The sequence below is a fragment of the Sprattus sprattus genome (genome assembly GCF_963457725.1).
Source record: "Sprattus sprattus genome assembly, chromosome: 1".
NCBI classification, from domain to species: domain Eukaryota; kingdom Metazoa; phylum Chordata; class Actinopteri; order Clupeiformes; family Clupeidae; genus Sprattus; species Sprattus sprattus.
The window spans coordinates 46,627,041-46,655,001 of record NC_137920.1 but is presented as its reverse complement, the minus strand read 5'-3'; the positions used below and the strand labels follow the sequence as shown (position 1 = coordinate 46,655,001).

Below are 27,961 nucleotides of genomic sequence, written 5' to 3'. Positions count from 1 at the left end.
ATATATTTGTAAAATATTAGTACGTTGCATGTCTACTAACTGTTCTTGTCATGCCGAGTTTCGTTAAAGCCTGTGTAAAGTTAATTTGTTTTCAATGTACCGGGAGGCACCTGCGGCTTATAGACAAGTGCGGCTTATTTATGTTCAAAATAAGTGTTTTAATAAAATTCAGTGGGTGCGGCTTACATTCAGGTGCGCCTAATAGTCCGGGAATTACGGTATATTGGTATATAGATTAAAACATCCAAATTGTACGGAAACGGTGGTAAGACAAAAAAGAGAAGAGTTTTATTTGGCTTTTTTTTTTTGTGCAGCTGTCATCTAATACTTCCCCCGCTGTTGTCACAAATGCTACTAAACACCATGGAAAATCTGCCCTCTTTCAGCTCGCTGAGGTAAGATCACACAGCATCTGTTATCTGTGTTGTCTGATATAGGTATGTTTCAATCCGCATAGAGTTGATGCTACAAAAGCCACCACTTCCTCCTCAGTATGCGTCACTAACATAATTTTGTCAGTGCAGAGACATCTTTTGCTGACTTAATCAACATTTGTGTGAACATTTAATCAACTTTGTGTTCTTCTTAGATTTCCTCCAATACTCATCGGCCTCCTGCGGAATGTAAACAGGAGGAGATGGAGAAGAGCCCTCTGGGAAGCCTGGCTGAGGTCAGTCTGCACAGCAGAAGGAGGATTCTTGAAGGATGAATTCTTAAGCTAATGCTAAATGTCGACCCACACTATGTATGCGCTGCCAGGGCTCCAGCTCCAGCTTAGCTTGTTGTTAGTACAGTGGTCAGGGCTCCAGCTGTGATTGTAGTTAGTACAGTGTTCAGGGCTGCTGGCTAGCTCTGATTATAGTTAGTACAGGGGTCAGGGCTCCAGCGGTGATTGTAGTTAGTACAGTGGCCAGGGCTCCTGCTCTGATTGTAGTAAGTACAGTGGCCAGGGCTCCTGCTCTGATTGTAGTTAGTACAGTGGTCAGGGCTCCAGCTCTGATTGTAGTTAGTACAGTGGTCAGGGCTCCAGCTGTGATTGTAGTTAGTACAGTGTTCAGGGCTGCTGGCTAGCTCTCATTATAGTTAGTACAGGGGTCAGGGCTCCAGCGGTGATTGTAGTTAGTACAGTGGCCAGGGCTCCTGCTCTGATTGTAGTTAGTACAGTGGTCAGGGCTCCAGCGGTGATTGTAGTTCGTACAGTGGTCAGGGCTCCAGCTGTGATTGTAGTTCGTACAGTGGTCAGGGCTCCAGCTCTGATTGTAGTTAGTACAGTGGTCAGGGCTCCAGCTGTGATTGTAGTTAGTACAGTGATCAGGGCTCCAGCTCTGATTGTAGTTAGTACAGTGTTCAGGGCTCCAGCTCCAGCTGTGATTGTAGTTAGTACAGTGGTCAGGGCTCCAGCTTCAGCTGTGATTGTAGTTAGTACAGTGATCTGGGCTCCAGCTCTGATTGTAGTTAGTACAGTGATCAGGGCTCCAGCTCTGATTGTAGTTAGTACAGTGGTCAGGGCTGCTGGCTAGCTCTGTGCTCTTTAAACCTGTTGATCATCAGTAGAAGGAGGGGGGATGATCACTGGGCACTGTGCTGCATGCTACAATGGTGGTGAATTGAACCTACCACCAGCTCCCAAAGGCCAACGCCTACCGATGGGTCTTAGACCAAAAACTACCAAACCCTACCAAAGGCTAAAGAAATTGCAAGTTTTGATGATGGTGTTTCAGTGATAACTCTCTAGTCTCTAGTTCTATGAAGTGGAATTCTGTTACACAGTGGAATCACTAATTTCCTGTTTGACACCTGACTCTCTCTGATGGAGATCATTTCCAAACACTGTTAATGACTTAAGAATATAATATTCAAGTGCCTTGTATTATTAATGACCTTACATGAATCATGTTCTTATGTAAGCAGGAACATGGCTTTTCTGTGTTTCTGCGTGTGTGTAACTTAGAATATTAGATGCCACTTAGTCTGCATTTGTACACGAGCATGTTTAGACCAGAGGTGATAAACTACTTCCGACCTTGTGCAAAACTGCCATCCTTGCAATTCAGGGAGCCTCGGACGTCAGAGATCCATCACGTCGTTATCCCTGCTGAAAGCTTAACTTTTGTCTATATAAACCTTGTGCGATGCGTTTATCATTGCCTCACTTTCAGCCTTGTGCTTGGAGTGAGGAGCCCGATTGCAATTGTTGTTTGTCTAATAAATATACTTATATGCATCTGAGGTAACTAGGGTGAATTTTCGCCTAACACTCTCTTTCCACTCTTTCTCTTCTAGTCCCCTGGAAATTCAGTGCCTAGTCCAGCAGTCTCGCCCAAAAACCATGGCCATGCCGCGTCCCCTTTATTTCAGCTCGCCGAGGTACCTACTCACGACCTACGACCTTCACACTCTGAAGTGCAGCAAAGAAGTTTGGTCCTCTTGAACCATTATTATTGTTGGCCAAGCAGGAGAAAGAATGAATCAATCATTTGATAATTTTATGAATAAGTAATTTGATAACTACCCGTAGGGTCTCATGCCATGTAGCTTCTCCTAAGTGAGGGACATGTCTGCAAGGTGACTCTCTGCCATGTTAAGCAGCATAGATAAGAAGAGTATGGGCTAATTGATATGTTTTCTGTCGATCAGATTTCCTCCAGTACTTCCAAGCCCTCAGTTTCTGATGGAAAGCAGTGTGGTCAGTCAGCTCTCTTCCAGCTTGCTGAGGTATTCTAAACCTGTTCTTATCACCAAAACACTCTCTTATTATCCCCAAGATAATTGAAGCCACCTACCTCCATGATATTGATTTTTATTTGGATATAACAAGTACAATGGGACAAACCATTGTTGCAGACAGAAATCAGTTAATAGTTTTTAATGTTCTGGATATAACTAGCAGCTTTTTGGTGACATATTTCCACATTTAGGCCATGGTAACAGTTTAAATGGCACAATGAAATGTGCCATTTACCTGTGTTCAGCTCCCATATGTGACTGGGTGTGTGTGTCTGCAGATGTGTTCAGCTCCTATACGTGACTGGGTTTGTGTGTGTCTGCAGATGTGTTTGGCTTCATATATGTGACTGGGTGTGTGTGTGTCTGAAGATGTGTTCAGCTCCTATATGTGACTGGGTGTGTGTGTCTGCAGATGTGTTTGGCCTCATATATGTGACTGGGTGTGTGTGTGTCTGAAGATGTGTTCAGCTCCTATATATGACTGGGTGTGTGTGTCTGCAGATGTGTTTGGCCTCATATACAGCCGCGGAAAAAATTAAGAGACCACTTCAAAATTATCAGTTTCTCTAGTTTTACTATTTATTGGTATGTGTTAAAGTAAAATGTACATTTTTGTTTTATTCTATAACCTACTGGCAACATTCCTACCAAATTTCAAATAAAAATATTGTCATTTAGATCATTTATTTGCAGAAAAATGACAATTGGTCAAAATAGCAAAAAAGATGCAGTGTCTTCAGATCTCGAATAATGCAAAGAAAACAAGCTCATATTCATTTTTAAGCTACACAATACTAATGCTTTAACTTAGGAAGAGTTCAGAAATCAATATTTGGTGGAATAACCTTGATTTAAAATCACAACTTTCATGTGTCTTGGCATGCTCTCCACCAGTCTTTCACATTGCCGTTGGGTGACTTTATGCTACTCCTGGCGCAAGAATTCAAGCAGCTCGGCTTCTTTTCATGGCTTGTGACCATCCATCTTCCTCTTGATCACATTTCAGAGGTTTTTTATGGGATTCAGGTCTCGAAATTGGGCTGGCCATGACAGGGCCCTGATCTGGTGGTACTCCATCCACACCTTTACTGGCCTGGCTGTGTGGCATGGAGCATTGCCCTGCTGGAAAAAACACTTCTCAGAGTTGGGGAACATTGTCAGAGCAAAAGGAAGCAAGTTTTTCTTCTGGGACAACGTTGTACTTTGCCTGGCTGAGGTTTGTAAAAGACCATAAGGATTGAACCAAAGCGGACTGGAGGGTCTCCTAGTTCGTCTTCTCTGATGAGTCCAATTTTCAGCTTTGCCCAACACATGGTCGTCTGATGGTTAGACGGAGACCTGGAGAGGCCTACAAGCCACAGAGTCTTGCACCTACTGTGAAATTGGACTCATCAGAGAAGACGAACTAGGAGACCCTCCAGTCCGCTTTGGTTCAATCCTTATGGTCTTTTACAAACACACAGCCAGGCCAGTAAAGGTGTGGATGGAGTATCACCAGATCAGGACCCTGTCATGGCCAGCCCAATTTCGAGACCTGAATCCCATAAAAAAACCTCTGAAATGTGATCAAGAGGAAGATGGATGGTCACAAGCCATGAAAAGAAGCCGAGCTGCTTGAATTCTTGCGCCAGGAGTAGCATAAAGTCACCCAACGGCAATGTGAAAGACTGGTGGAGAGCATGCCAAGACACATGAAAGTTGTGATTTTAAATCAAGGTTATTCCACCAAATATTGATTTCTGAACTCTTCCTAAGTTAAAGCATTAGTATTGTGTAGTTTAAAAATGAATATGAGCTTGTTTTCTTTGCATTATTCGAGATCTGAAGACACTGCATCTTTTTTGCTATTTTGACCAATTGTCATTTTTCTGCAAATAAATGATCTAAATGACAATATTTTTATTTGAAATTTGGTAGGAATGTTGCCAGCAGGTTATAGAATAAAACGCTAGGTTCCGATGTAACCATGGTTCTATGAGTTTCGGATGACCGCCAGAGGCGGTGCTTTAAGCACTGGATGTCATTCACGTTTACGTGTAGTTCGAGTATTTGTATCAACAAAATCACCTGTGACCTGGGTGACGTATGCCTTCGCCCCTGTACTAAAGGCATGCTCCCCCAGGTCACGACCCTTGACAATCTTCTCGCGAATATTCCGAGTGACTGCCAAGCTCTGGCGGTCATCCGAAACTCATAGAACCATGGTTACATACGTAACCTAGCGTTCTATTTCGTTTCTACTGACCGCCAGAGGCGGTGCTTTAAGCACTGGATGACTAATACCAACCAAGTCACGAGGAAGTCTTACCTTACTCCCGCCGAAAGGAAGTAGGAAGAACACCAGCTGCCACTGGGTAATGAGGGACCACGTTAACCCTATAAAACCTCACAAATGTGCAGGTTGATGCCCATAACGCAGCTGTTCAGATATCTGAAGGGAGAACACCTCTTAGGGCCGCCCGCGATGTACATACACTCCTAGTTGAGTGACCTCCGACCTGAGGGACCAGGAGACTACTGCTCCTATAGGCACAAATAATAGCGTCCATAATCCAACGTGATAGCCGTTATTTGGATAAGCTGTGCCCTCTACTCTGTCCAACATGACAGAGAAACAGTGAATCAGACTGGTGGGATTCCAGTCATATCAATATAAGCCCTAAGTGCTCTCACTGGGCACAACAGGTAGGGCTCTGTCCCTGCTCGTCATCCTGATCTGGGGCTCAAGGCAGCCAGCCTGAGCGGCTGGTTTCAGTAGGATGATAATTCGCCTTTGGAAGAAAGGCCGGATTCACCCCCAAAGTTATCCCTGGGCCTCCGGGGTTCCAATATAGACATTCTTGGCTTGGCTTTCGTGTAGCCGATGCCATGGCCAAGAGAAAAGCGGTCTTCATAGACCGTTATTTCAATCCCACCCTCTCTAGAGGTTCAAAGGGGGACTGCCAGAGTGCCCTTAGGACTATAGGCAAGTCCCAAGAGGGCACTGAGCTTTGACGAAGCGGCCTTAGTTGTTGAGAACCCATAAGGAAGCGGGTCGCTAGCATATGGGACCCAACTGTCACATCATCTGCCCTACTGTGTATGGCTGAGACGGTGGCTGCAAATACCTTCATGGTGAAGGCTACAAGGCTGCCGGGATAGCACATCCACAGCCGTGTTCTGAATGCCTGTTAAATGCATTGCCCCCAGGCTCAGAAAGAGTAGATAGGCCCACAGCCACAGCTGTTGGGGCAGCCTCAAGGATTGTCTGGCCTTGTGCTCCCCTGGTGGTTTACCTGGTAGACCACCGACGTGTTGTCTGCTCTTACCAGGACAGCTTTTCTACCACTACTGGAAGAAAATATTTGAGCGTCAGCAGGACAACCTGCAGCTCCAAACATATATGTGGTGTTCCTACTGCCAAGGACTCCAGAGACCTCTGAAAGTCCTGCATTGTCATACAGCTCCCCCCTGCCATAGAGGCATCGGTGGCCACCGCTCCTCTGTAAGAAGGTATGGGCCCCAAGGGAACCCCTTGGGTGAGATTATGTCTTTCCTCTACACAGCCATAGCTTTGTAAGGCAACTGGAAGTGACTCTGACCAGCTTGTGCCTGTGATAAGTGGGGTGCAGGCCAAGATCGTTCAGCCGAATTTAAAGGGGCTGCAAAGACAGAAGGCCAAAGGGAACACCTACGTGGCCGCTGTGAGCATACTCAGCAGTCTCAGAAAAGATCTTGAGGGCCAGAGCCCTCCTTTCCTGAATGACTGATGATGCAGTAGGGACAGTGCCGCTGCCGCACATCTGGTGAAGACGTGGTGCCAGCGAGATCCCGAAAAGGGAGCCCATAGAACTGGCAGCTCTGCCCTCGAATGCAAACGAAGAATCTGTCTGTTTCGAGGTGTGATAGGGACGCGGAAGTATGCATCCTTTAGGTCGATGGTTGTAAACCAATCTCCTTGCATGATACCTTGCCGCACATCCGCTGTACGCAGCATGTGGAATCTTAACCTTGAGATGCGTGTTTAAACGTCTCAAGTCTAGTATAGGCCGAAGGCCGTCGCCCTTCTTTGGCATGATAACATAAGCGGAGTAGAATCCACTGTTTTGTGCCAGCCTGTCTAATGGCTTGATGGCGCCTTTCTTCAAGAGATCCCAGATCTCCTGACGTAGAGCCAGAGCCCTGTTTGGGTCTATGACGATGGTCATTTTGACCCCATGGCACCTCGGTGGTCGGGGTCCGAACCCTAGGGGGCCTCTGTCTGCCAGGAGCCTCCCGGCTCAGACTGGCAACTGTTGTCTGGACTTGTAACCTGTAGGCTGCACTCCAGAGCTTACTGCGCGGCAGGACAAACATCTGTCCAGGAAAGACAGGAGGAAGAGACAATCGGGCTTTCCTGCTCGGCTCCAAGAGTTGAGACTGGGCCAACCATATCCGGCGTTGGGTCTGGGTTAACTAGGCCACGGCCTACCCAACTCCCTGGTCATGTAGGCAAACGCCTGCAGGGAGGTGTCACTCTGTCATCCCCAGAAGTCTGCAATGTCTGGGACAGGGCTAGTACCAGGTGTGACATTGAATACCCAAGACGTGCAATACGCAGTGCTGCGTAGTAGGATTTCACCATGTAGTCGTCTGTCAAACGGCACTTTGGCCGGGGCAGCGAGCATCAGGCCGGAGTGCTTAACCAGGTGTCAGCACCCGGGCAGCAACGGCTGGTTCAATATTGGGCATGCTAGCAAGGCCCTGGGCAGATGCATCTTGCATGTTGGCTAGGGCTCTCGTCTCCTGGGAGATGAGAGAACCGTCTGGGATCTGCCCAGCATCTCTGCCGCTCCTCGATATATGGGGTCGAGGGCGGAACATTAAAAGCCGAAGATGGAGGCCTTTTTTTATTTTTTTATTTTTTTTAAAGCAGCTCTGAGGAGAGGTCTGTATGGGTATAATATCCAACCCTAGACGTGTCATTGCCATCTTAAATGTGGGTCTAACTGATGTTTTTGCTTCTTTCGGAGCCCTTCAGTGTAGTGTCGCTCGTACCCAGGGAACTGGGATGAGAGAAATAGGGGCCTCTCTGACGCCCTAGTGGAGAGAATATCCTCCTTGAGGATCTCAAAGCTGGTGACCGTATTAGAGGGAGCACCTCCGAAGGAGACTGTAAAGCCGCTGTAGTGAAAGCACTAGCATGCTGTGCAGCAGGTTGTTGTAGCTTTAGAAGCAGAGTCTTATTTCTGCGAACTCCTAAGTCGAAGTGTCTACCTTCTGGGCAAGCGGATACCTTTTCCTGCATTTGCCCCTACCAGAGGCTTCCCGGGAATCAGGCCTCTGGCGTTTGCATTGCTTAGGAGACCTAGCGCCGGAGGCGGTTCTGGCTCGTCCTCTGGCCCAAGAGGGGCCTGGCAACAGTGCATGTAATGAACATGTTGCAATATCTATACCTAGATGTATTTATTTATTTATCTATATAATATATATATATATATATATATATATATATGAGTGATATTTTACCAGCAGCCTTAGCGAATAACACCAGGCCCTGTTCAGATAGGTTACTGTTTAAGTGTGAACCCACTCCTCTACAGCCATCTGAACCAAATAATAAATGCTGAACAACTGAGGTTTGCAGTTTATTATGGACCAAGTCTCAATATTAACCGAGCGCATTACACCTGATCGCGGCAATGATTCCTCTTACCTTACATAAGGTAGGCTTCCATTTAAAAGTGGACCCAGCGGTTAACATTACCAAAATTGGATGCTTTAGAACTGAAATTGCGGACATAGCACATTCAGTCCCTAATCAGTAGGTAAACGTAGCCTGCTTATAGTGTTTAACACAAAGCCGACTGGCGTAAATCATGTAGCCTACTGCTTTAGAGCGGACCCACTCTACAGTCATCTGAGCCAAATAATAAATTCTGAACAACTGAAGTTTGCGGGGCGGAGAAATCACCCACTCAAACTAGGCAGTTTATTATGGACCAAGCCTCAATATTTACCACGCGAATTAAACTTGCTTTTAGAGCTGAAATTGCGGGCGTCAGTCATCAACAGTAGGTAGACGTAGCCTGCTTATAGCATTTACCACAAAGCCGACAGGAGTAAAAAACCTGTCCTGTTTAAGAGTGGACAAGCCCATTACAGTTACCAATATAGATGGTTTAGAACTGAAATTGCGGACATAGCCCGTCAGTTACTTGTCCGTAGGTAAACGCGGCCTGCCTATAGCGTTTAACACAAGCCAACAGGAGTAAAACCCCTGTCCTGTTTAAGAGTGGACACACTCGCTCCCAGCTACCAAGATAGATGGATTAAAAAACTGAAATTGCGGGCATTGCCCGTCAGTCATCCATCAGTAGCCTACGCTTTTAACACCATAGTTAACAGTTCCGCAAACATAGAACTGACATTTCGGGGCGTAGAACGTAGCTTTAACAGTTACCCAAACAGTAGGTAGCGACAGGAGTAAATCCTGTTCGTTTAGCCTACTTAATTGAATGCTTATGGCGAGAACGCCGCTTGCATCTTCATCATAACAACGGTACAAAACCAACTATGCGAGGATTTCCATCTCGCTTAACAAGTAGTTTTAATTATCAGCTATAAGGCGAGAAAACACCTTCTGATAGCGTGACACAATCAGCTGTAAGGCGAGAAACACCTTCTGATAGCGTGACACGAAGCCGACTATGCGAGAATTTCCATCTCGCTTAACAAGTAGTTTTAATTATCAGCTATAAGGCGAGAAACACCTTCTGATAGCGTGACACAATCAGCTATAAGGCGAGAAAACACCTTCTGATAGCGTGACACGAAGCAGACTTTGCGAGGATTTCCATCTCGCTTAACAAGTAGTTTTAATTATCAGCTATAAGGCGAGAAACACCTTCTGATGGCGTGACACGAAGCCGACAGGGGCAAGTAGGCTAACGCCGCTTGCATCTTCAAAACAACAACGGTACAAACCAAACTATGCGAGGGCTCAAGCTCGCTTAACAAGTAGTTTTAATTATCAGGTATAAGGCGAGAAACACCTGTAGCCTGCAGATAGTGTGACACGATTATCAGTCGTGCAAAAAGTGGGTTTAATCATCAGTTGTAAGGCGAGAAACACCTGTAAACTGCTGATTCCCATGCCTCTTTACTCATTACCAGAGCGTGACTACTACACACGGTAAAACAAATAGAGGCAACTCACCATTTTTCCGGATTATCCGTTTTCCCCGGATTATCCGCGAGTGGGTTTAACTACCAGTTTTAAGGCGAGAAACACCTGTACTGTAGCCCACTGCAAATGTTGATTTTTGATGCTAATCGTAGTCTTAAGAGAGCGAGAATTCGCAGCTCTACCCGAAGGTTGCAAGACTACCAACGATTAGCATGATTACACTCACCTGTGGAGTGAACATACTCACCTACTCACCTGACGCGAGAAGAATTAAGGGTCGTGACCTGGGGGAGCATGCCTTTAGTACAGGGGCAAAGGCATACGTCACCCAGGTCACAGGTGATTTTGTTGATACAAATACTCGAACTACACGTAAACGTGAATGATATCCAGTGCTTAAAGCACCGCCTCTGGCGGTCAGTAGAAACGAAATAGAACAAAAATGTACATTTTACTTTAACACATACCAATAAATAGTAAAACCAGAGAAACTGATAATTTTGAAGTGGTCTCTTAATTTTTTCCGCGGCTGTATGTGACTGGGTGTGTGTGTGTTTGCAGATGTGTTCAGGTCCTATATGTGACTGGGTGTGTGTGTCTGCAGATGTGTTTGGCCTCATATATGTGACTGGGTGTGTGTGTGTTTGCAGATGTGTTCAGCTCCTATATGTGACTGGGTGTGTGTGTCTGCAGATGTGTTTGGCCTCATAGATGTGACTGGGTGTGTATGTGTTTGCAGATGTGTTTGGCCTCATATATGTGACTGGGTGTGTGTGTGTCTGCAGATGTGTTCAGCTCCTATATGTGACTGGGTTTGTATGTGTCTGCAGATGTGTTTGGCCTCATATGACTGGTTGTGTGTGTGTGTGTGCAGATGTGTTCAGCTCCCATATGTGACTGTGTTTGTGTGTGTGTGTGTGTGTGTGTGTGTGTGTGTGTGTGTGTGTGTGTGTGTGTGTGTGCAGATGTGTTCAGCACCTATATGTGAGTGTGTGTGTGTGTGTGTGTGTGTGTGTGTTTGTGTGTGTGTGCAGATGTGTTCAGCTCCTATATGTGACTGTGTGTGTGTGTATGTGCGTGTGTGTGTGTGCAGATGTGTTCAGCTCCTATATATGACTGGGTGTGTGTTTGTGTGTGTCTGCAGATGTGTTTGGCCTCTGAGGCGGAGAAGAGAGGGGCCTTGTGTCCCCAGCCTGCAGGTGACTCTGCTCCCGTTCTCCCCGAGAACAGTTCCACACACACGGATCCCATGGATCGAAGAGACTCACCAGACCGGCCTCCATCAGCACCCTCCTCCTCCTCCTCCTCTACGTCTCCTTCCTCCTCGGCCTCCTCCACCCCTACTGACAAAACACCGCCACTCCTCAGCCAGCCCAAGAATGTGAAAAAGAAAAAGAAGGACTGCAAAGAAACTCTCAAGGCTGACAAGACTCAAGGTTTGGTGAAGAAAGCATCGAAGAAGCGCCAGTCGTCGGAGTCTGACTTGGACAGTGTCATTGAAGCCGTGGCTAAAGGGACCTGGGGCACGGAGGAGACGCCCCGGAAGAAGGCCCGCATCCCAGGCACTGACATGAGCCCTTCCCCGGGGGTACAGCACTCGCCAAAAAAGAAGACCAAGCCTAAAGTGAAGAAACCACTCAAAGCAAAAGAAGAGGCATTGGAGGAGGAGGAAGAGGAGGAGGAGGTGCAGAAAGAAGAAGAAGAAGAGGAGGATGGCAAGCCACAAGATCTGCCTGTGGTGAAGAAGGAGAGTGCAATATCCCCAAAGAGGGAAGTTGAGGCCCCCTGCGTGAAGACTGACCCCCTCATGGGACAGGAGGACATGGATCCCCACAGCCCTCTGGAGGCCCTGGTCAAGTGTGAGGAGAGAGATGCCGACATCAAGCCTGAGAGCTGTGGCTCCAGGAAGTCAGAGCGAAGCTGCAAGGGGGCCCTGTACAAGACGCTGGTGTCAGAGGGGATGCTTACGTCACTGAGGGCTAACGTGGATAGAGGTGACTGCCCCGTCTGTCATTTTCACCATATATCATTATCACTATCTGCTACACATTTAGTCAACGCAGTAAGTGTGACAAGTTTGTGTGCTAAATGTATCATTTCCAAGAAATGACAAGTATATTTTGGGGTGAATTACAGGAAAAAGAGGCTCTATCCGAGGGAGTGTGTCGGATCAGGAGGGGCCCTGGACCGATGAGGCCTGGACGTTTGCTCAGACTAGTGCAAGCAACCCCAAGAAGCTGAAAAAGTCTAAATCTAAAGATGAGACTGTGCCAGGGTGAGCGGAGTCTCAACATGTTTTATTGCATGCTGGCTTCAAGAGGTTTCTTTTCTCTATAACCGTTGTGTTGAAGAATATATTGATCTACATATAGCAGTATGTACAGACATTTAGAATATTTTTTGTCCGTTTAGCTTCACATTTGTTAATAGTCATGTATTTAATCTTTACATTTTACAATAGTCATCATTTTGACCTCTTATCTTCCACAGTCTAGGAAAACTAGAAGAGGAGTTTGAGAAGAAGTTCAACAGCTTGCCACAGTATAGCCCTTTGACATTTGACAAAAAGAACACCTCTGTCGCCAAGAAGAAAAAACCCTGTTCCACCATTCTCACTGATCAAGTCAAGCCGTCTAAGGGTGAGGCAAAAAGCGTTTGTGGGTTTTTACTGACCTCAGTTCCTCCATCCTCTCCTCCACCCACTTCCTCTTCACATTTTGCTTCCACACGTACATGCTGCACCTCTCTGTCATGACGGCCACTTCACTTACCAGGCCATGTTCCCTTTTTCTGTTTGCTTTTTACCATGCCACTTACCAGGGCCTGTTCCCTTTCTGTCTTTTGTTTTTAATATTAGGTTCATCTGCATCTCAGAAAAAAACTTTATTCCACAAGATCGTTAGCAAGTACAAGCACAAAAAGGAGAAGCCCAATACCTTGGATAAAGGTGAACTAGTTCTGCCATGTCCTGTCCTGTCATGTTGTGTTGTGTTGTGTTGGGTTGTGTTGTGTTGTCATGCCTTTTACTTCTGGAGTGAATATGCATGGCATTGGAAGAAGCTAACAGTTAATTTATGTAGCACTTTTCATATAAAGAATGCAGCTCAAAGTGCTTTACATCGAAACTAAAAAAGTAAATAGTAATAAATGGACCACACAAGGATAAACAAGGCAATGCATCTGTTCCTCATGTGATACTGTCATCTCAAGTAGGGCAGTCAGAAGTGGTTGCAAAGGCTTCGCTTATATGAGCATTTCCTGTTTTTAACTGAAAGAGGTCGGCATGGTACATGTAGGTCAACATAGGTTGTAGACTCCTGAAATAAGACAATTACTGGAAAATGACTGTAGTAGACTCTGAGAATCACATCCTTGGTAGTACTATTCATGCAGTATGTCACAATGAAAATGCCATTTTGACTCTTAAACGTCGTCTACAACGAGGAGATCCCATTCCATTCTTATTCTTGTCTACTACTTCAAATGTTAGAAGGTTGGTATGCATGGATTGTCACTGTTGTAGTTGTTGTAATGGCACAGAATGGTCTTTAAAAGGCATGTTTCTCCACCCCCCTCTCGTTGGCAGCCATAGCCGTGTGTGAGTCCCCTGTGCCTGAGGCTGTGGCCGTGCAGAAGGACACGCCGTGTGCCCAGGTGGCACTGGAGGCCCAGCGGGCCGCAGACATGCTGGTGGGCAGTCAGAAGAGGAAGGCGAGGAAGAGTAAGATCACCCACCTGGTGCGCAGCGCTGACGGCAGGCTGTCCCCAGCAGAGGGTGAGTGCTGCCTACGACCTTCCTTCTTCACATTCATTCATTTATTCACGCAAACATTTGTATCCAGAGTCACAGGACACATATGAGGTGGACATTTACATCCAGAGTCACAGGACACATATAAAGTGGACATTTACATCCATAGTCACAGGACACATATGAGGTGGACATTTGTATCCATAGTCACAGGACACATATGAGGTGGACATTTGTATTGTAACGTGCAGGCTCAATGCACGAAACATGAAGGGGAGGCCACGCTGGTTTTATAAGAATAAATAGTTTATTAAAAGGATAAGGCTACTTCAAAGTAAAAGGAATGCAAAAGTGTGGTGCAATTCAGTATTGTGAGGAGTAAACCAAAGTGTCGTGCAAAGTCAGTTTAGGGGTTAACAAACGAAAAGATAACGAGATCAAACTTTCATGCCAACAAAGAACCAAACACAAACCCAAGTTCCTACGACCTACGACCAACGACCAACGATCAACCAAAGAACCAAAACGCCAAAGAGCCAAAATGCCGGGAGGACCATAGCAGCCTTGACTGCTGGCTGGTCATGGCTTATGTAGCCCAGCTAACCAGGAACACACCTGTCATCAATCAACCAGGCTGATCAGGAACACACCTGTCCTCAATCACCTACTGCAGAGACAGAGAGGTGGAGAAAAGCAGGGAGAGAACAGGCATGACACTCAAAGGGCGGGGCCTAGACCCGCCAGGGTCTTAACAGTATCCATAGTCACAGGACACATATGAGGTGGACATTTGTATCCAAAGTCACAGGACACATATGAGGTGGACATTTGTATCCATAGTCACAGGACACATATGAGGTGGACATTTGTATCTAAAGTCACAGGACACATATGAGGTGGACATTTGTATCCAGAGTCACAGGATTCATATGAGGTGGACATTTGTATCTAAAGTCACAGGACACATATGAGGTGGACATTTACATCCAGAGTCACAGGCCACATATGAAGTGGACATTTGTATCTAAAGTCACAGGACACATATGAAGTGGACATTTGTATCTAAAGTCACAGGACACATATGAAGTGGACATTTACATCCATAGTCACAGGACACATATGAAGGGGACATTTACATCCATAGTCACAGGACACATATGAGGTGGACATTTGTATCCACAGTCAAAGGAAACAAATGAAGTGGACATTTGTATCCAGAGTCACAGGACACATATGAGGTGGACATTTGTATCCACAGTCACAGGACACATATGAAGTGGACATTTGTATCCATAGTCACAGAACACATATGAGGTGGACATTTGTATCCAGAGTCACAGGACACATATGAGGTGGACATTTGTATCCATAGTCACAGGACACATATGAAGTGGACATTTGTATCCAGAGTCACAGGACACATATGAGGTGGACATTTGTATCCATAGTCACAGGACACATATGAAGTGGACATTTGTATCTAAAGTCACAGGACACATATGAGGTGGACATTTGTATCCACAGTCACAGGACACATATGAAGTGGACATTTGTATCCATAGTCACAGAACACATATGAGGTGGACATTTGTATCCAGAGTCACAGGACACATATGAGGTGGACATTTGTATCCAGAGTCACGGGACACATATGAGGTGGACATTTGTATCTGGAACAAACCAATGACCTTGGTATTGTTAACACCTTGCTTGTATTTTTGTTGGCTGTTCTGGTCAACTTGATTCGATGTATGGTTAAAAAAATAAATGCACATTTTGTGTGCCTGTATTTCACTGTGTAAGATTGTGTTCAAATCACACATGCTCACAAGCATAGGCTTCAGCCCTTCTAGTCTTGATCATGACAGCTTCATGTATCAGGTTGAGCACATATGATGTACAAATAATGAAAACATATATTTAACATTTAATACAAGTTATTTTGGTATTACTTTAACAAAATTCAATGTGCAATGGCCCTCTCTGTTTGTAACGCAGAAGACAAAGCCAAGGAGTTGTCCCAGGACAAGGATGAAAAGCCATTTAGTGAAGAGTCTTTATGCAATGAAGAGGGGTGCTACGCTGAAGTGGACAGGAGGGATGCACCTGAAGGCCTGCCAGCCTTCTTCAGCCTGGCGGCCCTCGCTGAAGTAGCAGCCATGGAGAATGTGCACAGGTACCCTGTTTACATCTTGACTTCAGCACATTACCCGGTTCTATCTCTCGCTCTTTCTCTCTTTCTTTCTCTCTCTCTTTCTCTTTCTTTCTCTCTGATTCAATTCAAATTCAAATTCAAAAGAAGCTTTATTGGCATGACCATAGCGTTGTAAAGTATTGCCAAAGCATTTGGTTTGGATATATAATAATGATTACATAAACAATACATATATCTATACATAGAGTACTCTCTATCTTTCTCTTTCTCTCACTTTCTCTCTCTCTCTCTCTCTCTCTCTTTCTCTCTTTCTCTCCCTTTCTCTCTTTCTCTTTCTTTCTCTCTCTTTTTTTCTCTTTCTCTTTCTTTGTCTCAGTCTCTCTTTCTCTCCCTTTCTCTCTCTCTCTTTCTCTGCCTTTCTCTCTTTCTCTTTCTCTTTCTTTCCCTCTCTCTCTCTCTCTCTTTCTTTCTCTCTCTCTTTTTCTCTTTCTCTTTCTTTGTCTCAGTCTCTCTTTCTCTCTCTGTTTCTCTCTATGTCTCTGTGTTTTGGGGGTTGCAACACTGTTTCTGATTTGCTAGTCGGCTGCTCCTCAAGTTTATGAGTTGACCTCCATAAGTGTGAATTACAACTGTTTCTGTGGGTAGTTTATCAGGGTGAATTACTATTGGTTCTGTGGGTAGTTTATAAGGGTGAATTACTACTGGTTCTGTGGGTAGTTTATAAGGGTGAATTACGACTGGTTCTGTGGGTAGTTTATAATGGTGAATTACGACTGGTTCTGTGGGTAGTTTATCAGGGTGAATTATGACTCATAAGTATGATGAACTGTTACACAGGCGTTTAGAGAAGGTTGGTTGTGTGATGATTACAAACCTTTTCCAGCACGACTTCCTCTGCAGTGTCCGACTACCATGTTCAGGTGGATAACTTAATGACACTGGCTTAGTTGTCTAATGCGGTGTCTTCCTTACCTTTTCACTGTGCTTTTGCTGTTGGGGAACTATTCAGGTCAAGCTGAAATAGTGATTAACTAAACCCAAAAGGGTCCTACAAAGCTTCTTCATGGAGTCTTCCTACAGCTTTGGAGTTGTTCAGAGGTTGAATAATTTGAAGCCTGTTAAGTGAAAATTCCGGAGCTGCGTATAAGTATATTTATTAGACAAACAACAATTGCAATCGGCTTACTCCAAGCACAAGGCTGAAAGTGCAATGATAAACACATCGCATAAGGTTTATATAGACAGAAGTTTACCGTTCAGTTGAGATACCCACGTGGTTGATCTTGAGGCTCCCTTTCTTGCAAGGATGTCAGTTTTGCACAAGGTCGGAAGAAGCTTATCACCTCTGGTCTAAACATGCTCTTGTACAAATGCAGACTAAGTGGCACCTAATATAATAATTGGCACACAGGCAGAAACACCGAAAAGCCATGTTCCTGCTTACATAAGTACATGATTCATATAAGGTCATTAATAATACAAGGCACTTGATTTTTGTATTCTTAAGTGGAAATTATCTCCATCAAAGCCTAATGTTTATAGAAAGACATTTAATGCAAGCTTCCCTCTTATAACATGTGTACCTGATCACACAGCTAGTCAGTAGAAGCCAAGGGCATTAATTAGTAACACATGTCATTTATGTATCCCTGTGTGTATGAGCATGGTTGTGTAGTAGGGAGTCTGTACATTTGTTTGTTTCACAGCTCTGGTTTTGTGTTTTCAGAGGTCAGCGTGCTGTCGGCTTGACCAGTGAGGGCCAAGCGAAGGACATGGCGCCCCAAACCCCTGTGCTGATCTCCTGTGCTGACCAGTGAGGGCTCTCTTCACTGGCCCCCTCCAAACAGACAGACATGGTGCGTTTACCCCGCAATCTCAGCCTCGTGCTGGTATGGGACAGAGGGACACTGGGGAGATGCGCTCTGAAGTGGCCTCCACGGGCTGCCCTGGTCTGGGAGTGAAAGAGCATGGAGAGAAGGGTGCCTTTCACCTGGGAGCTTCTCAGATGCAGCCCACACCTGCAGCCTCTGGAGGAGCTCGGGTGGCTGCACAGCGTGGCCTCCTCACTTGGTGTGCTGGGACGGGTTAGCAGACGTTGCACAAAAAATGGCTGCCATTTTAAGGTCAAGTTTTGCATTTTAAAAGTGCATTCGAATATTTTTTTCTGTTTTTTTTTTTTTTGCAGCTTTGTTTCACAGACGTTTCCTCCACGTAGCAGAGTTTTCTGTACGGGCGAATGAAATCTTGTGGCTTCCTGCAGTCCTTCCTGCTCTAGACCAAATTCACACAGCCAGTAGCCTGCACAAATGCTTGAACAGCCACCATACCTCTTGTCTCTCTTTCTCAGTAATAGCAATTTAGCTTTTTATTCTAGTTTCTCAGATCCCTCTTGGTCACCTTAAAGATGATGATGAGTGGGTTATGGGGATAGGTGTTTGCCAAGATAATGCAGTAGGTCTTACAGGTCTTTGTACATTTTCAGCCAGTGATGAAAAATATCCTAATTTAGGCAGCCCTTATTGGTTTTGGTAGGTAGGTGAGAAACAACTGGGTTCTTTTGTCTACACACCCACAGCATTTCTTTGGCCACGGGTTTGTATATAGTACTGTATTTCAGTGTGATAGGGATAAGTGACTGAGGGTTTGAACACAGGCTCAACTCAACTCCACTTGAACATTGGCTGCATACATGGGTACATCACCATGACATATTCTGATTTCTATCTCCAAAGGTTTCTTTTTCTATTCACTAGTTTCAAACAACACTTCAAACATTAGACTAGAGCACACCATGCTAGGCTCAATTGTCCTGTGTAGATTGATCCTTCACGGCATTCTGGACGTATAGCACGGAAATATCGGCCATTCTGGGTACTGTAGGAAGGGGTTCACTTTTAAAGAGTAGACCAACACGTTTGTGGTGGAAACTGGATAAAATGTTTAGAGACTTGTACATTACAAATATTTCTCCTTAAACCATTTAACTGCTTTTCAGGGTTGATTTTCTTTCATTTAAGAAGATCTGTTGCAACTCCCTATCCCAGCCCTCATATTCAACACACACACACACACACACATGCATGCATCCCCCATAGTTTTTGTCACAGGAGTGATTGTTGTTGGAGCAGTTTGGGGATACTTGAATGGCGAATAGCATTTTATTTCAATACTTGACCTTAGAGCAGTCTGTGTAGCATCTAGAAAGCTCATCTTAAAGAATGCGGCTAGTTTGCTCACAGTGTAATAACACAGACACTGCACTAATATTTTGCTTGAGTAGAACATATATTTCCATATATATATATAGGGCAGTTAGTGTTTTTATTTGTCCTTTCAGATTTCTCTTTGGATATCAAAGTGTCATTCAGGTTTTGGCAATCAGACCATTACTACTGGCATCCAAGTTTTCTTGTCGTTGTATGGCTAGATGATTTCCCTTCACTTGTTCTTGATTAAGTGGAGAAGCCTACTCTTCATTCCCTGTGTAAGTAGCTGCTCCTCTGTGCTGTGGTGTGGAGTGGCGTGGTGTACCAACTCGGTTCATTCCTCTGCCTCCAGTGAGTGGACACAGGAGTCGGGTGTGAGGCTCTCTCTCTCTCTCTCTTGCTCACACACTCTCCTCTCCTCTTTTGTTCCGCTCCCTCACTTTCACCTGTCTTGTGACATATATCTCTACTCTTTGGTTTGGCTACAGCTGCTTTACTGTCAAAGTCAAACGTTTTTCCCTTCCAAAATTGCGCCACAGAAGGCGGCACTTCTCGGTCGGTATGCCTTGGTCATAGAGGTATTGCAGATAATATTCATTGCAATCATTGAAATATATCCTATAAAGGATATAATTAATTCTCACAAAGACTTTAATAACCATTTGCAGTATATTTGTGTCCATGGAGATTACGACTCTCGTTTAGTACCTGGGGAAGTTAAATGACAGTTCTCAGTGAATTATAAAGCCTTTCTAAAAACCTCCAGTACTCGAGCGACATCTCATTCACGGTGTATGAAGGAATGATGCTGCAGGCCAGATCATAGCTTAAGAAAACTACCCCAATGCCCTCAGTGTTGCCATCATCATGAAATCTCATTCTCACTAATGTTGACCAATTTGTTTGTTTTTTTACTAATATATTACTTCCTTTCGACAATTCGCTCCTAACAATTGTCTGTGAATTTATAAAAGATGTCTTTTTTTACTTCAATACTTTTAGATTTTTTTTTTTTTTTTCAATTGTGAGTGTTTCAGAGTGTTGTTTTACTGCCTTGGTTTCCTTCCAGGTGATTTTTAGTTCCTAACCTCAGTCTTTCCTGAGGTCCAGTGTACTGGATGAAGACTGTTGTTGAAATCTCATAATCTAAAACTGTATCTATGCTTACCTGTTAAGCCAATGAGCACTGAGAAATAATGCACAGCTTTTAGATAAGTAGTTCATGTTTCTCTGTTTCCTTCTGGGAGTATATATTCTTAAAGCAACTGCGTTGCCACTTTTGGCTGATGTGTAATGTGTGTAGGGGTATAATTACTACAGCAAGAGGCTCTGAATGTCCCCTGGTCCTCTGTATGAATGAGACATTCAGTCAAATTCAAGGGATTATACCTATATGTGTTTGACCAACTCTGTTTTTTTATGTTAATCAATTGTAGGCGTATCTAATAGATAAATAATATTGGTATATTGCGACACAGTGTGTAGCAGCTCTTCCTAACTAACCTAAATGGCATCTCAGCACAGGTAGGCTAGACCCAAACCCTGCTTCCTTTTACCCTTGCTTATAGTGAGTGGAGGCTTCATGTGAAGTAGAAATACTTTAAAAAGGCCCCAATTTTGAAAGAGTTGAAGTTTGACATAGGTTTAAAAAATATTTTCTAAGAAAAAAAATATTTTCTTTTGTGATGTTTTTTGCTAAGCATTTTTTGAATGAAGTCAGTACGTGGTTGCTTACACATATTTCCAGCGATAAATTTCGATACAAATTTTGGATTTTTTTAAATTAGTAATTTACGATACATTATATGGACCATTAAATGTTTTGAGGAGTTTAGTAACTTTAACAGAAATACTGTATGTCTTCCCAAAACAATTTTATGCTGAAGTGTATGTTCTTCCCAGCAATCCATGGCTAAGATACTGACTAATGAAGTATCATGTACAGTGTAGAAATGGACATTTGAAGTGGTTATATAGGCCCTGTTCACACCTGGCATGAACATGTGTCTTGGGTGGTCTGATCACAAATGGACAGCTCTCGCTACATTCTGTTAGCAGTGTGGACAGAAATGTGGCCTGACTCCCACTCAACTGTCATGCTCTGCTTAAGCCAACAACTTGGAAAGCCTAAACCTGTTTTCTTACCCTGCTAGGTAATGCTTTTGTTGGGCTCTGTAAAGTGCCTTGAGACAATGTTATTGTTTTGGCGCTCTATAAATAAAATGGAATTGAATAGCTAGCTAGCTAACTTCTTCACAAGTCATTGCGTAGGTGCTGCTGCTCACTCAAGTTGCCCACAGGTTTAAGAAGCATAGATAACCTGTGTAAAGACTAGTGTGTGCAAGAGCTATTTATCTAGTCCGCATTGTAATGGGAGGAGTGAACTGACATACCTAGAGCTGTCCACTTGTGCTTAGAACACGATCATGCCAGGTGTCAACAGGCCCACAGACATTTGCCAAAGAGAAGGGAAAGTTGTCTTTAAATAGAAATTCTATAAAAATATACATGGAGAAAAAACGGTTGCTCCGACTTTTGTTGGTTGCATAAATCTTCAGGTCAAAAGTATATATTATCAGCACAAATTATTCTATACTTGGTGGGTAACTTTGACTTTTAACAAAGTACGGGCACCTTTGAATGCCTCTTAATTAAAGAAAGTATTTGCACCTTAAACCCTAACCAAAATGTTAAAAAAAAATCTCTATCCCCCATAACAAACATGTCATATTCATCCCATTATAGCAAATTGTTTAAGCCTCCTCAATATCAAGAGGAAACTTTATTGAGTATGTTCTTGCTGTTGTATGTGTGCGAGCGTGTATGTGTATGCATTGCCCAACTTTGGTCTGATTTGAGCATTAGTTATGAAACTACCATTTCCAGTCGCCCACCCTCCCAACTTCTGTCACCTTTTTCTATGTAGGAGATGCCTCTAGAAACCTATATTGCTTAACAGACTATTGATAATACTCTTTTGTGCTAGTACTGTCTCCTGAATGTAATGGATTTTGTACCTGTATTTTTCTAATTCTAATCCTTTCTTTCTGTATGTGATGAAAAAGGAAGGAAGCATTGTAGGCTGTTGACACAGGTGAATCGCTTGTAATAACTTACAAGAGAGTCGTCACAATCATTACAAAAAAAAAAGAAAAAGCTCAACCTTGCTTCATACATCACCTCACATGACAACAGAGAAGAAGGTAAACTTCTAAGACTCCGAAAGAGCACCCTGATTTGGAAGTCAAATCAAAGGTCAAACTAGGGGCACTCAACCATTACAAAAAAAAACATTTGCCAAATCTTCGCATCGTATTTATTTGTATCTTTTTTTCTTTTTTTTTTATAAGTTGCTTAAGTCTTAACCTGAATATGCACCCAGAAAATGGCAGATATATTCTATTCTCTTTTGAAGAATGTACTCTTCATAGCTATCAAAGTATTTGTGAAGCAGTCTTGATAAAGGTTTACACCAGGTCTGTTTCCTTGAGGGTTTATAAAAGATGTGCTTGACCTAATTTATGTCAAAAGTACTGTATTCTGATATGTATGGACTTGATTGTTACAGCCCAGATGTTAATGCAGCCTTGCCTTACTGGACACCCTGCGTAGAAAGGGATCCCTTTTGCCATTACCCTCAGCCCTTTTCACTGAGTTGTATGTCATAACACTGTCTGCTGACGCAACGCAATTCCTTGAACACCTATTAAAGTAACATATGTTTAACTTGTCTCTGACTATTTCTTTAGAGATCGCATTTAGACTAACACTGCCATTCTGCATACTGGATTCAGTCGCCAACATGAGCCTTATGAACATGCATGAAAATACAGCTTAGTTTAATTCAACAAAAGCAACACCAATCAGAAAAACCATAATGCGGTTCTGTTTTGGTTGTGGTGACTTGACATAACTCCACCAGTCTTTCTTTGCATGATATTTATTTTCAGTAGAAGCAGAACATCATCCCACCACTACATTCCCACCACATTGTGTGTAATCAAACACCCTTTCCACTGACACTGAGCCTGTGGTGAATGAACACAAGCAATATATCAGCCATATCTAGATGCAAGAATGGATTTCTTTGTTGCCTTGTGGCACTAGCTGTACAGAATGTGATTGGTTAATGTGAAAGTGAAGCTACAAATGGGGAACTCAGACCTGTCATTTCAGTAACCAGCCAAGAGCAGTTGTATAAAATGCACAAACAACAGCAGTCATGTTATTACTACCAAACAAGCTATCTAAGCTATTATGTAGTGTGTGTTTTTATTTTTAATAAATACAGGACTTTCATGATTTTGTCAATTGTGTTTATAAGATGTGTGATAGAGGCAGGAAACAAACAGTTGTGGGCAAATGATATGCCTCCACCCTCAACAGGATGTTGTGCAGGTCACTGAATATATGCAGCCTTCGTGCACGACACAAGTGGCAGGTATACTCCACAAGATCAAAACACAAGCAGCAGGTATACTCCACAAGATCAAAGATACTGCACCTCTTAGAATGAGTCCTCTCTGGGTCTTATCCATGTTTATTACCCTAACAGGTACGACATTTATCGTTGTTTTTACATGTACTATTTAAAAACATGTACTCTTACACTTTTCCATTTCTATGAGGTAAATGTTTTAATAATATGACTTCTATATCAAGGAATATGTACATTTTCAATCTTCTGGTTGTTTTAAAAAAATATAGTGAGAAAAGTAACACTAACTTAAAGTAACAGTTTCATCAGTCAGGTTCTGTTTTGCAGATTCTGTGGATGTCATCAAAGCTGCCAAAGGAAGCTCAGTCCACATGCCTTGTGAACCGACCTTACATGAATTTGAAGTTGTTCATGTGAAATGGAGAAGAAGTGGACATGTAAAACCCATATGTGATTATTTCCTAAATTTGACACATGTGAAGCCTGCACGTTGTCCACCACCCTTTAAACCCTCATTACAGGGTCTGAATGTAACATATTTTAAAAACAGTCACTCTGGATCCTACAGCTGCTTGATAACAGGAATTATACCACCACCTACGAAAGACATTTATAACACTACGATGGAACTTAATTCGATGGAGGGTGATTACCATTACGTGTTTAAAATGTAGTAATTTTTTGGGTCCAATCCTTGCCTGATGATGAAAGGATCTTATATCTGAAATTAACAAAAGGGAACATGCCTTCAAGATACTTAGTTATGATATGATTTCCCATGGGTCAGTGTAAACCTACTGTCATCACTCCTAACTGTTTTTATATATGTTTTAACTTTAGGTCCAAGCCTTGAGTTAGAGCAGGTAAATACCACCAATGCTGACTGTGTTCAGCTGCTTTGTACACTGGATGCCATCAATCAAGAGCATGTTGACTTCATCTGGAACATCAACGGTCAGAATACCTCTGGACCTCTGCAGATCATCAACAGCTCTTTCAGCATAAGCAGCTCCCTGCGTCTGTGTGGATCTGAATGGAGAGATGGGGACACTATCACCTGCTCTGTTTCACATCTATCGGATAACATTACATCAAGCCGGACAATTCCTGCACAGAGAGGTAAGCAGTGCCCATACAGCCTATACTCTACTGTACTCTACTAAAACTGTAACATAGTAGGCTACAAATTAACATAATGTAGTTTAGTATGTGGAAAGTATGTTACCCACATGGAAATATGAGAACAAGAAATTGTGTATTGAGAATGTACTTCATCTGAGCACGCAGTGTGCCCATGTTTAGATGAGTGCGAGGGGACTTTCATCAGTGTTCTTCTGAAACACCAAACATTTGCAAAATTGCCTTTGGTTATCCATTTTTACTATTTCATATGGGAGATTTTCCCATACCTTAAATTAGTTCATTCAAGCCATAGCCTATATCAGTAATGTTACACAAACGTGTGTCAGGTATTGGGTAAAGGAGAATGCTTCCCTGTCATCTTGGTAATATTTCTAATATTTATACTAATACACCAGTACATATTTCCATATTGTGACGTTATAAATCAAACTTGTCAGGAACTGTCATATTTACAGCATATTAAAGTTGTCACTAGGTAGTGGAGCAGATAGCTGAAACAATCTTTCACTTGGTGATAAAAGCACCAAAGCACCAAAAACTGTTCTTAGGCGGTGGCCATCTTGAAAAATAGCCGCCAATTTTTTTTTTAAAAAGTGGATAACGTACTTTTCTGAGAGAGTAGGTTCTGAAGTACTTGTGTGCCAAATTTGGTGCTTGTATCACCAAGGGAAAGATTGTTTCAGCTACGATGCATAGGGTAATGTTAACTTGTGTTTTACGAACAATGTGAAAAAACTGTTTTTTTTTTTTCTTTTCTTTTTTTATTAGAACAAAACAGAACATAAAATTGAACATCAAAAAGCTCTTTCTCTTTTTGTTAATGAAATGACTGTTGCTGTTGATGAACAAGATGGGTTCTTCTTTTAGTCCTGACAATTGCAGGCACACAACTGTGTACACTTCAGGACGAAGCGATAGCATTTGCATCTTCCTCGGCATTCAGTTTTACTACATTTTGTCAACTGCTTACAAGTCTGAGCAATGGGTGGAAGGGTTGTCCAGAGAACTTGCCAGACCTCACCATCTTTTTTCCAGCCCCAGTTGGAAGGGCTTTCAGTTCGCATTTTGCACACTGTTGCCTGGCCCCATATGCAGGCAGCTTGGAAGGCAGACCGTTTCACATGCTGAACGAGGGATGCGCTTGTCGGTGGAATGGCATCATAAGACCTTTGCTTCCGAGCAAACAAGTCCAGTCTTGCCTCATCAACCTTGCCTGTAGTGCTGTGCTTGTCATACATGTTGATGACAAACTTCTCAAGGATGTTGAGGTCTGCATCTTCTATGATAGGTGGGTATTGACTGAGCTTTTTGAAGACAGGGCTCACTTCAGGGCAAACCCCCCATGCTTGCCAAGCAGTTTTTTTCCCTTTACCACGAAAAGCTGACACATCATCACAGCCAATGAAGGCGTGAAAGAATAACATGCCACTGGATTTCTCTGGGCCAAGATTTACCACCATATTATGAATTGGTAACCACCTAATGGACTGACCCTGGCCAAATTCTACCCAAATCATTTCTAGGCCTGCATCCTGAAGAGTCGCAAAAACACTGACTGCAACAACAAGAATATCTGTGTCGCAAGCCTTAATCAACACAGACTTCATTTGTTGCTTGGCTGCATGAAGAGCATGTGTGAAGATTCTGGAGTCTGCTTCTTCGTGGTTGCAAGGACTTAAGCCTTCAAGGTTGATGAGTTTGTTTGAAAGAGCCTGCTCTCCTTTGGTCACAACTACGATATTGTCGGGACACAGGATCACTATCTTAGCAGCTAGGAACCCAAAGAGCTCAGTCTTGTTGTTGCTGTCTCGCAAGAAGCTTTTCCAGTTGGGTGGTAGTTTGGTTTTGTCTGTCACTCTACGTCGATCACCCTTACCTCTGTTTGACCTGGTTTCAGCCTTCAGGCTTGACGTCCAGTAGACATCAAAAACGATGTCTGTTCGCTTATACTTGGATGAGTATGTCTGGATCTGTGGAACTACATCTTGGACAGCATATTCCTCAAAGGTCTTTGATGTCTTTGGAGACAACGAATACACAAGAGAGGAACCATCAACAATAATAGCATCACATTCTGGTTGTTTGTCAGGAGGAGAAATGGTAGCTTCAAGAATTTTTGCAAGCTGAGACTTCTGACCAGAGTGGAGTTTCCCTGTGTCGCTCAGTGCTGCAGGGAAAGACTGATTTTCATGCTTAAAAAACTCAAGCAGGTCACACTCTCGTGATTGGCATGATACAAAGAGCTGCAAGAACAAACGACAGTCGTCTTTGAGTACCTGTTTCCTCATGTCACTGGAAGCTGCAGCTGCCTGTTGGCAAAAGAAGTCAACTTTGTTCTTTTTGATAGGCCTATAGAAGGAAGCCTCATCATCCAGACCATTGAAAAAGTCTCTGAAGGCAACTTGACCTTTCTCAAAGTGAGTTCTTACAAGCTTAGCAGCACTGGGATGTGCGATTGTTTTTGTATCCAATGTGAGTAGATCTTTGGACTCTTCCTGGAAAGAATTGCCCAGATCCTTCATCACACCAAACAACTTCTGGACCTTGTCAGTGAAGGACTTCTGAGACTGACTGGTCTGCTCATGATGCCTGACATCTTCATTCACTACTTTGACCTGAGATGCCAACTCATACTGGTTGACTAACTGGCTAACCTCTGGTCCAGAAACCATCCACCGCCTCAGTGCAGATGGATCCTCAGTTATTCCAATGGCACCACCATCACCTTTAACAACAGCATTGGCCTGCTCGTGAGCTTGGTCAATGGCTAAGCCTGAGAACTCCCTGTGAGTCTTGTGGACCACAAACTTACCCAGCTGAAATTCATTAAATACCTGAGGATGAGTTTGCTCCAAAGAAACCATGTCTCTGAGGTGGACTGGGAGCCATCGAGCATAGTTCACATTGTTGTTTGCAAAGAAGAAGGGGATTAGAGTAGACAGTGCTTGACAATACAAGTTAAAGTTCGCCTGAAAGATCTGACCAACGAGAAAACCACCAATTTCATTGACAACACAAGCTCCCAGAATTGAGACTGAGGACTCTCCTTCCTACGTGTCTCACACCAGTCTTTGAAATTCAGGGCTCCTTCTTTATCTTCACAATGCTCATATGCTTCCTTTTGAAGCATGTAAAGACAGCACGCTGTGACTTGTTCTTGTGACACTTGAGGCAGAAAGAAAGGAGTCAGCTGTTCCAGAAGAAGCCACCCCAGCTTCCACAAGAGCACCTGTCCACCCACTACTCCTAAGCAGGGTCCCAAGTGACCTGAATGCAGCCATCTCAATGTGGAGACCACCAAACATCACAACATATTTGTCCTCACCATACAGAACAGGCCAGTGCCACTGGACTTGTTTGGCAAGGGCATAAATAGGCTGGTCTGCAGTTATCA

General features: G+C 43.5%; 1 protein-coding gene across 1 annotated transcript in view; it reads left to right on the top strand.

The window, feature by feature from the left end:
• The window catches only part of bbx (BBX high mobility group box domain containing), a gene marked incomplete at its 3' end in the record, with an annotated part of 61,667 nt that extends 44,070 nt beyond the window's left edge, over positions 1–17,597 (top strand). The window contains exons 7-17 of the mRNA XM_080836874.1: positions 315–395; positions 590–670; positions 2,284–2,367; positions 2,638–2,715; positions 11,019–11,868; positions 12,011–12,149; positions 12,365–12,513; positions 12,732–12,821; positions 13,461–13,649; positions 15,624–15,801; positions 17,507–17,597. Of these exons, the coding sequence (XP_080693000.1) occupies positions 315–395; positions 590–670; positions 2,284–2,367; positions 2,638–2,715; positions 11,019–11,868; positions 12,011–12,149; positions 12,365–12,513; positions 12,732–12,821; positions 13,461–13,649; positions 15,624–15,801; positions 17,507–17,597 (2,010 nt within the window). The remainder of the gene's footprint in view (positions 1–314; positions 396–589; positions 671–2,283; positions 2,368–2,637; positions 2,716–11,018; positions 11,869–12,010; positions 12,150–12,364; positions 12,514–12,731; positions 12,822–13,460; positions 13,650–15,623; positions 15,802–17,506) is intronic.
• Positions 17,598–27,961: the final 10,364 nt, after the last annotated feature.